Source organism: Odontomachus brunneus, unplaced genomic scaffold, assembly GCF_010583005.1.
Source record: "Odontomachus brunneus isolate Ranch 3 - 2012 unplaced genomic scaffold, Obru_v1 Obru_scaffold_146, whole genome shotgun sequence".
Taxonomy (NCBI): domain Eukaryota; kingdom Metazoa; phylum Arthropoda; class Insecta; order Hymenoptera; family Formicidae; genus Odontomachus; species Odontomachus brunneus.
Window position 1 is genome coordinate 457,953 of NW_022639596.1, and position 10,903 is coordinate 468,855.

Genomic DNA, 10,903 nt, shown 5'->3' on the forward strand with positions numbered 1-10,903 from the left:
GAGAGAGAGAGAGAGAGAGAGAGAGAGATAGATAGATAGATAGAGAGGGGGGGGGGGAATTTGACAAAATTGTTGAGCTACAAGCGAATATATATAATATAGGAAAATATATAAGATAATTTACGTTATCTGGATGAATCGTTGCTCGTACACCAAGCTTCGTTAAACCGGCTGTTGCCAAAAGATCCAACAATTTGACCAACGCCACGCACGTCGCTTTCGCTATACTTCCAGATAATTTACTTACATCCACAGGATCACTCACACCGTTTGAATGATCATCTGACTTTTGAATACAATTTAATTAATTAACTGACCTATGTAGAAAACAGCATGCTGTTTCTATATAGATCTGATACATACTTTTATAAGGAATACTTCTGTCCAGCGTATAAATCGGGTTATACCTTTGTAATCGGTGCCGTTATGTACTCTGATAGATGGTATACCATCCATCAGTTGTCCATCAATGGGACTTTTGACTCTAGAAAGAAAATGTTTTTTATTATCAAATGATATATACGAGGATGAAATATAAAGTTACATAACAGATATACTAGATTTGCTCTAATTGAATCTATCGAGATATCTTATAAAACGATATGTATAGATACGTAAGATATCGATAAAAAAACTCACCCTAGATTGAAAAGTGTGTCATTATCGACCCATTTAATATTTACAGTTTCGTCCGGTTCTGATGCTCCCTGTCGTCCGCAACCGATTGAGAAATCCTGCATATTTTTTAGAGCAGCCTTTAAAGCTTCCATTTTTTCTGGCATTATTTCTACCATTAAACCATCCTCCACAATACTAGATTTAGCAGATAGACCCATAGATGATTTCAGTGCACCATTGATGACAATAAAACTGGCACCGGTCACTATAAAATAGACAAATATATAGAGAATTTTATGTATCAGTACTGTTTTAATAAAGAGAAGACACGTGTTCATTTCTTTTAACGCACACGAATATATATATATATATATATATATATATATATATATATATATATATATATATAAATTAAAATAAATATTAGAGATAAAATATCCGTCCAGACTCACCTGTTCTCGGCTTATTGTGAATGTTTATCGCTTGTGTTTGATAATTACTTTCATCTCCGGTGTTTGTTTGTATGCAAACCAAATGCGAGTCCGCGGATATACTGAAGTTCGAAGCGTAAGCTAAAACATGATCGTTCGAATTGTGAAGCCCTTTTATAACTTGATCGTATCGATTCCTGGGAAACATGACGTCCGTCGTACGATTCTTGAGATGGATTGTCAAGCCTTTAACTCCAGGCAAAGTATATCCAAAGTTTCTAAAATCTGCTAACACTTTCATTACGGTGTGTCCTATCTCAAAATACAAGGCGTCTCGGAAACGAACCGACACCAGTGGGCAGGGATAATAACGATATTCCGCACCGAGACGTAAAAGAAGCCTCAACGGAAACACCTTGGCCCATGGAGTTTCCCATCTAATAAGCAGTAAAAAAACTGTTAGATAAAATATAATAAATAAAAAGATATAACTTTGACGAAGCGAGGACCGATAATATAGATTGGAGACAATACAAATTTTGATTATATTTTAATTAACGATATATTTACCTGTGAACTAAAAGTCCGACTAGGAAAGGTGCTGGAGGTAAGATGATTTTTTGCAAGCACTGTAACGTTTGGCGAATAAAAAGAAAACCCGTATGTTCGCGCGAACCCAATAAGTTACCACCTTGAAACACCGAGAATCCGAGCTCTGTCATCGTGTTACCTGCGGTCAAATCCGATAGAAATTATTCGTCGCATTACAATAGATACCGCCGTTATTGAAACACCAATAATGATGATAGGCATTACCTTTAATAGCTTCGAGATACAATTGATTGATATAAATGAGTAGATCTTTTGGAATTCGCGTTTCATCCGGCAAAGTTTCAACTAACAATATAACTTCATCCTGGCCGACGCAGGCGAGCCCTCTCGACGTTACGTTCCAACAGACTTTATTTACGCAACAGTTCACTGAAAAAAAGTCCACGAAATGAGAATGTAACTTCCCGTACGAGCCGTCAAACGTTACGTAGTACATTGTAATTTGTATCATATATACTTACGATTGGTGATCTTCACATATGCGTAGAGATTCCGATTAATCGCGAACATTACTGGTGGCTCGCATTCATTTTTCAGCGTCTTGTAGAGTACATTCTCATCTGTAGGTGGATGATACGTGATTTCTGTTTATACAAAGAAAGAAAATGATATGAGTGTTGAGATACTTTTCTTTCATATAACATTTTTAGACAATTTTTTTATGATATGAGAATATCTCCTTACGGCCTTTGTGTATAGTGACGACCCGTGGTAATAAATTAGGATCGTGCGGTATATAGCTGTTGGTCGTATTATCTAAAGGAGGATGACTCTGTCTCCTCGTTGTAACGTCGGTTGATGTAGATGCCGACGCGAAGATCCGCTTGTTCCCTTGTTTACGGTACGGTGGCTTCAGATCCCAACACGTGTCTAGCTCTGTCAGGTCACAGCCAGGCCTTATTCCTGTGTTTTAGTTATAGGTGCGTAAAAATAAAACAAACCAGGAAAGGTTCGAGGGGACTGACAACGTGGTAACACGTTCCAGAGTGGTGGAAAATAAGTGACAAATAATACTGCATCGGATGAAGGAATAACGAGAACAGAAATAACTCAAAAATATAATGTAGTAGGAAAAATGACACATGGGTAATATAGGATAATTGTTATGTACACATACGTAGTCGTTTTCTCGTTATTTTGAATATCAAACAATGGAAAAAAGATATATGTAAGAAACTTTAAAAGAGATTTATAGTTATTTTGGAAGCAATACACGCATATAACACATTAGTGCAACAGATAAAGAGAGAAAATGCTCGACAGCATAAATAATATTTACCTACCATCACTAAACATTACAGATTTCTGCCCTTCTGTACGATGTTTGGAGCCCTCTCTCTTAAGAACACCTACAGGTACCATCACTGTTGGTGGTGGTGGCAAACCGCCAGCTAACTGTTGCAAGGGTGGTATAGTTGAACAGTACTCCATGGGATTATTTGGATTAGGCTGTCTCCCCTATAACCATTTGTCGAATACTTCTAACATCGACGTTCATTCAATTGTCCAGCAAACACATTTCATATTCGGATAGAAAAATATGGTCACTATTGTGCAGTAAAGTTGATAAAAACAAAATTATCGTTCCGACACAATGAAGAGTGACTAGCAGACTCAATGTCTGTTAATTTGGATATTTTTATTATATAAAAATAGATGAGAGATAGAGATAAAGATAAAAAGAGAGATAAGGAATCTAAAGTAAAAAAGTTACTTTAGAATATTGGAATTATTCTGCACATTGCAGAACAATTTATCAACAAATAAAATTTCAAGTAAAAGGTTTATTCTTTGCTTTAATAAACTATATGTGTTTGCTGAACTCTAACTATATTCGCAATATAAAGCAGACTATATTTTATTGCATAGTAGCTCTACTAAACCATGCTTTATCGTTATACTGACATGCATACTCTACTGGAAAACAAATTATATACCGCAAAGCTCAAGAAGAGCCATTTAACAATTGTACATGCTATAATTTAATTTAATAATACACGAAATACGTCAAATACATTGGAAATTCGGTAATTCATAAAGGTGCTTACAAAATATAATCATTGAGAACTTGTATCTCAGAAATTTTAGCACCTTAATTTAAAGTTAAAATTTTTCTGCTATTTATAAAAAAATATTAAGTATTTATTAACAATAATAATAATAACAATTTTGGTAATATTTGATGAATTTTGCGATCACCAGTTGAATATTGATATATAAGCAATTTCATATTTTTTGAAATTACATATTTTTACTTATATAAAATTTAAAAAGCTTAACAATGTGGGGATAAATTTAAAAACGCACTTAATTTAAATATATATCTGAAACTTTTAATTTAGAACGATATAATATTAATCTGCTTGTGTGTTAATGATTCCTTATTTAAACATTTAAACATTGTAACTTAATCTGCTTTTTATGTACACAAATTGTCTGCACAAACAAAGCATAAAAATTAAACAGAAGTATTCAACAAGTTGTTATAGGTAATCGACTAGACACTTACATTAATGTTTGTATAATGCTTATAAGAAGTTAATATCAATATGATTTATCATTGAATAAAATTCTAAAAGTGATTTGTTAATGAGTTTAAACAGTCGGTTTCTTTTCTTAAAACTCGTTAACAAACGGGCACTTCACAGAATGGCGTTCAATGCCCTACAGCTACAGTTTTGCGCTACAAATATCAATGAAAAAAATCAATTCAAACTGTAAATTGCGATTAATATACCTGTGGGGAGTTGATGTCACTACAACCAGCATATGAACTATAGCTAGTTGACCAATCGCCCATCCCTTGTTCACTCTCCGCTAAAAGTACAAATATATAATGTAAATTATATTGCTTTTATACCATATAGTAATACCGAAAAAAGATATTATTACGAAATAAATCTTTTACTGACGAGATTATTTCTAGTTACCTTTCGTGAGTGCATGATGACACAGAACACAAACGCGGGAATCGATGTTGCCTTGATATTCTAATCTATATTTCATATTGCAACATTTGTGGCACAACACCTGCGAAATATATCGTAAATTTAAATACTTAAATATTCGATTGGCATAATCAACGAACAGATATCAGTATGGTGCAGCAAATTAGTAAAGAAAAGCTAGTTAGTAAAATAATGAATGATGATAATAAATGTAATAATATACAATACACATAATAATGTATATTAATACATAAAATTCATTGCATTTTACTAATTAATCCATACACTAATCGCGACAAGACACATGAGAAACTGAATTTTATCTTCTGTTTTCACATACCTTACCACAAGCACGGCAATGATGACGTCTTTTAAGTACCGTAAATCTAACATCGCATAACATACAGCAGGGAGCATCGCTATCGGGGACCCAAAACGGAGGTTGTTTTCCCAGAACTATGCTGCACTCCATTAAAGAATTGTCAGAAACATCTGATGAAGCACCCCGATCCTCGTCCGTAGGACCTCCGGTTTCTGAATGTTCTGTTTCTCCTGGTGTGGCACCCGAAGATTCTGATATAATAAATTTTTATTTAATATCAATGTATTTTGTTTACATTAAGGAGATACTGAAACTGAAAACTTTATTGACAGATCACTGACATTTTTCTGCAAAGTTTACGTCGTATTGATTGTATAGAATTATAAATGCTTTTAAGCAATACATATGTTATTGAGCACATATTGAGCAATGCTCTTATTTATTTTTGCATGTACTTTCATTGCGTAAAAGCATTTATAATTCATTACAAACAATACGACGTAAACTTTGCAAAAAAAATGTCAGTATTCTGTTGGTAAAGTTTTCAGCTTCAGCATCCCTTTAAAACTACACGTGCAATCTTCATAATTTATAGAGTCTAACAATAGTATCTAACGATAGCGTGCAATTATTCGCCGATTTTCTTGAATTAATAACTAAAAATCTATGCGGTTATTTGTAAAATAATAAAGGACTTTTTTATTAATTCGACTTAATGTACACTAGGATTTATAAATGCCTTTACACTTCTGATATCTGGAGAATTGGATTTTTTCGATCTGACGTATTGTTTCTCAATAAGTATGAATCGTGACTGTTGATTACTGAAAGAACCGGCTAACTACTAACAGTCATAATTGACGCTTATTAAGAAATGATGCGCCAGATCGAAAAAGTTCAATTCTCTAGATACCGGAAGTATAAAAGTATTAATTAATCCTAGTGTACATCGATCATCGCTATCATAGCTCATCTACCGTATTGCGCGTATGATCATTTATCAGTTTTCTTTAATTAATAACTCATGATTTTACGTGGTTGTTTGTAAAATGAGAGGAATTTTTTGTTCAGTTTGACCTAATCTACACGAGAATTTTATATGTTATCGTCAGACACTTTGTATGTTTAAGCAACCTACCAAGTGTATAAGAGTCATCTTTGTTATGCGTTGAAACGATATCCAATGTCTGAGGACGTGTGGGTTTTTCAGCTTCTTGACTGTTCTCGTCTGTATCAGAAGCTATACAAGCGTCAGTGACGTTAGCTACACCTTCGGCCTTAAAAGTCTTACCGCTATTATGCATTTCATTATCATGCATTATAAGAACATTTCCTTTGTCGCTCTCGATAATACCGCAGTCTTTGTCATCGTGGATCTCTTTGCTTTCCGGCTCTCTATTCTTAACAGCATCATCGCTGTTATCTTGTGATTGTGTATCAATATCAATATTCTGTTGTAACTTCTGCATCATGTTTACACTGTGACTGCTCTGTTCACCTGCATTTTCTGGTTTCGACGGGACTTTGTTCTCCTCAACGACTGCACTCAGCACAGTCTCTGAGGTATTCTCTCGTGTCTCCATATGTTGACCAGCTGTCTTAGTTATGTCGTTATCTTTGACCGTTTTATCTAGCTCATTATCTTGTGTATCTCTCGACTGATCATATTTTTCACCTGAAGCAACTTTCACAGTATCATTGAGCTCCTGTGAATCTTTCTTTCCTGCAGAAACATCCATTGTGTTCTTGTTACACACACCTGTGTTATAGTCGATCGCAGGAAACTTTTTTGCTTCCTTCTCCTGAAACTCCTCTCCTGATACCTTTGGAAGTTCACCAGTCATAATTTTTTCGAATATAGGTGTCTCCTTGATGTCTTCATTGTCCCGTTGATGTTGACTTACAATCTTTGCAGTACCATCACTTGACTCATTGTATAGTTTTATTGACGAAGTATCCGCGCATAATATTGCTTTTTCCTTTTGCCTTTCTTCTTCCTCCAACTCCGATAAATATCGATTTAGCTCCTCTTCGGAAAAATCGTCGCTGATATTAATCGTCATCATGATGGACGAAGTATTATTAGTCGCTTTTATATTCTCATTTTCTGTTTTGTTCACTATATTCGTATCCAACTTCGTCGTAATACTTTCTACTGAGCTTTCCTTGTTTTTACCAAATGTGCATTTATCAATAAGATCTTGTCTGTCTGTGTCTAATTGCTTTTGTTTGCCAGAAACACTCTCAGAAACCTTGTCAAATCTGTTGACATTAATTGCAAACTGTTCATTAACACCTATTTTATTACTAGATAGCTCTGTATCTGCAATCACATTATCACACTCGTATCTTGAATTGGTTGTATTCACTGTTTCAGAAATTACATTGCTATTACTATTTTTTTCACACTGCATGGAAGCAGAATGCAATATAACATTTTGTACAGAATTATCTTGTTTATTAATAGTTTCCATTCCGACTAATTTATCTACTTCCACTGGTAAAACATTTTTATAATCCAAAGTATTTGTACCAGTTATATCTACAAATCCTTTTGTTTTAGAAGTTGAACACTCAATCATTACACTTCTACTTGGTCTAAGATCTTTCTCTTCTATGTTATCTATGGATGTTTTGGGCAGATCGTCTGTTTCATCTAATCTTGGTTCAACATAATCCAAGCTCCCAGTAGGAGCATTAATGTATTCGTTTAAACTATTAAATACATTGCTAATACTAGGTTTGATATTCGGTTGATTTAATTTCTTGTCGTATCTGTTGTCGTCCTTTGAATCATTACTTCCATTTTGTTGTTTCTGCAGCAAGTTGTGTGATATGTCATTGTATAATGTTAAATGTGCTTGATCGGAATCATGAGAATGAACACACAATTTCTGTCCAGTCTTCTTATCACCCACATGGTCGTGTGTGTAATAATTATTTATAGAATCTTTACTTTCTGACATTATGTTCCTTTCAGCTAGGGAATATCTACAATCAATATCTATTGATCGTGTGTCCCTGTATTTTTCAAAAGATGACATACTATCAACTGCTTTTTCTTTCTCAGAATTAGCAGCAACATAATTGTATGTTTTTGGATGCACCGTTTCAGTAGCATGCTTGTCCGTATCTGATACATCAATTGTGGAAGTTGCAACTTGTGCTACTTGCTCTGCACAATCTGCAAATGATAACATTTTGTGTTAATATTAAATTGTTATTAACTTTTTGTGGTATGCAAATACTTATCTCTAAGATAATTTCACCCTATGATAATATTATCTCGATATATATATATATATATATATATATATATATATATATATATATATATATATTTACGTTTAACTTGCAAGTATTTAAAGTCTGGAACATCCTGTAGAATGACGTTAAAACTTAATTAGCAAACATGAGACATACATACCTTCGTTGAATTCGAAATCATCGAGGACCTTATCCAAGTCAATTGCGAACTTCTCCATGATGTCACGATACGTCGATCGCGTTTTGGCTGAGCAAATTCACTGAACGATTCTACCCGACTTCCAATAACCACATACGCGAATTCACACATTAACATTAATTGATATTAATGTCCTCCATAATTATATACGATTTGTATTTAAAGAATAATCTCGATATAATAACACATAATCGATAATATTAAGAATCTCAATATCAATACATGATCTGAGATATACTTCGACTGGGAGTTTTAAACAGAAAATAAGTTGTCTCTCATACGCGAGCGCTTGACATTAGATGCATAGATGTAATTCACATTTATTTTGTTAATAATTGTTGAATTTCGCGACGATTCTTGGGGCATGATACTTTATTCGCAAGATTTGACGAGTTTTAGGTCTGAAATTACCTTGGTTATATATCTCGGAGCAATTTTTAAACACTATGATAATTATGTAGCGTATCTCTTTCACATGACGAAACTGTCACTTTACGTGAGAATAGGATAAAATAGGTAGATAAGGAACATCGGTAAGAGGAACGAATAATCTTGCATTCTTTTTGCTCGACCTTGATTTCATATAGGCGGCAGGCAAGTCGCGAGCGTTTATGGCATAGAATATATACTTATTCTATACGTTCGACTACTCAGATAGCAAAATGGAAGCGTCCCGATTGACCACGGTACGATTGGATACAACCAACTGATGCAAAGAATTATTTAGTGAATTACCAGGTCGAACCAATCATTACAATGTGTGTCTAATTGTACCGTGGTCAATCGGGTTCCACTCTAGCAAAATCATGTCTAGTGGACGTCCCTGAAACGTTATTCATCGGACCATGGACGTCCAATGAAACGTCCTATTTAAGGCGAAATAACGTTCTGTTGGCTTTCCAATTGCTTAACCAACTTAACGGGTGGATTTCCAAAAACCTCCCATGCCCGATTATCATGAATTTTGGCAAAAAAAATTCCAAACGATGTTAAATGAATGTCCTTAAATGGATTTCTACTGACGTTTAATGCCAAAAGTCTTTAAATAAATTTACATTCACATTGTTTGTTCACACAGTACATATAAAATATATACCTTAGAATATTTAGAAATATTATGAAAAAAATATATTTTCTAAAGAGTGACAATTTTTCACAAAAGACAGGGCCCGTCCTCCGCCGCGGTGCGGTTAGGCGACAGTTTTCCGAAAAGTGGAGGGGGTAATGTTGGTACCAAGAGAAATCTTTACACCACTTTACACGATATAGTTTAAAGATCTGTTTTTTGTAACTGCTCTGCTGAATTAATGCAAAAGGTTAGAGTGAGAAAACGTATACTTGCCTCATTTCAATTTATTGCACCAATTTAGCGTGCAGTTACAAAGAACAGAATCTTTAAATTATATCGTGTAGAGATTTTCCTTGGTACCAACATTATTCCCTCCACTTTTCAGTAAACTGTCGCCTAACCCGCGGTGCGGGGGATCTGGGGGACGTAGCCCCTAGTCATGCGACTAGAGACAGACACATCGTCGATGTGACAAATTTCATAATCGGAGGTGAGGGGCCTAAACTAAATAATTACCCTTTGTTCGTATTATGCTACTTTCCTAGACAAATTTACAAAGGTAATTATTTACAATTCGGAATTCTAATTTTTTTGCGGCAATCTTGCTAAAAACAAAGAGAAGAAGGAGAGGAGTCATGGGCCGGTTTTAATTAATTGTTGTTGTTGGTTATGGTCTTGGAGCAAGTCTATTGACCAATATAGGTAATATGAAAAGAACGCCTCAAGCGTCCCCAAATAGCACACGATATCCCATGGACGTTCTGTGGATGTCCTTAGGACATCCTCAGGACATCTCAACGAGATTTGTGCTGTCTGGGATCTATCTCACTAAATTCTTCTATTAATAGTATTGAAAGATTACGAGTAGGAGCGCTGCGTGGTGGCGCCAGCAGCCGGGAGCGGTAGCGCCCTTCGACTATCGATTACGCGAGCAACCGATATCGATAGTATCGTGGAGAGCGCGCGCAAGTTTGATAGCACAAAAAGCGCAGGATCGGAAACGAGACCGATTCAGGAAACATCGAGAAGCTTCTAGAGATCCGGAAGAAGAAGCTAAAAACCGATTCGAGACGAGAGAAGGACTCTCTCACGGGCGCGGGGAAAACGAAAAGTCGATTGAGAGAGTCGTCGAAAAGTCGATTAAGAGTCGGAAGAGTCGTTAGAGAATAGTCGGTATTTCGGTATGAAGTCATAGCATAAGTCGCGAGAAACGCTTTATATATTTGTATAACAGAATAAACGCTTGGTGATTTGTCCAGAGACATTGGAATTATCTCCTTATTAATGTTCCCAGAAAGTCCTTAGACCGGCAGTTCGAATCGTTGAAGGTCGTCGGGACGGTTAGGGATATTTACAACGAAGAGAGGAAATCGGGTAGAAATTTAATAGAGAGAATTAGTTCTAGTTAAACTGAAGGAATTTATCTTTCAGTATGGA

The 10,903-nt window shown here is 35.2% G+C and overlaps 1 protein-coding gene across 6 annotated transcripts in view; it reads right to left on the reverse strand.

The window, feature by feature from the left end:
- The window catches only part of LOC116850474 (zinc finger FYVE domain-containing protein 9), a 14,568-nt gene extending 5,593 nt beyond the window's left edge, over positions 1 to 8,975 (reverse strand). Inside the window, exons 1-14 of one of the 6 annotated variants that reach the window (XM_032828802.1) lie at positions 8,359 to 8,975; positions 6,070 to 8,115; positions 4,950 to 5,182; positions 4,592 to 4,691; positions 4,399 to 4,478; positions 2,945 to 3,056; positions 2,346 to 2,537; positions 2,123 to 2,245; positions 1,866 to 2,030; positions 1,620 to 1,779; positions 1,071 to 1,486; positions 640 to 883; positions 364 to 484; positions 125 to 286 (exon numbers count right to left, since the gene is read on the reverse strand). In XM_032828802.1, coding sequence (XP_032684693.1) covers positions 125 to 286; positions 364 to 484; positions 640 to 883; positions 1,071 to 1,486; positions 1,620 to 1,779; positions 1,866 to 2,030; positions 2,123 to 2,245; positions 2,346 to 2,537; positions 2,945 to 3,056; positions 4,399 to 4,478; positions 4,592 to 4,691; positions 4,950 to 5,182; positions 6,070 to 8,115; positions 8,359 to 8,416 — 4,212 coding nt within the window. In that variant the 5' untranslated portion in view covers positions 8,417 to 8,975. Of the gene's footprint in view, positions 1 to 124; positions 287 to 363; positions 485 to 639; positions 884 to 1,070; positions 1,487 to 1,619; positions 1,780 to 1,865; positions 2,031 to 2,122; positions 2,246 to 2,345; positions 2,565 to 2,944; positions 3,120 to 4,398; positions 4,479 to 4,591; positions 4,692 to 4,949; positions 5,183 to 6,069; positions 8,116 to 8,358 lie in introns of all 6 variants that reach the window. The other 5 variants (XM_032828801.1, XM_032828800.1, XM_032828799.1 and 2 more) reach the window with 5 other exon arrangements.
- Between the last annotated feature and the right edge of the window lie 1,928 nt (positions 8,976 to 10,903).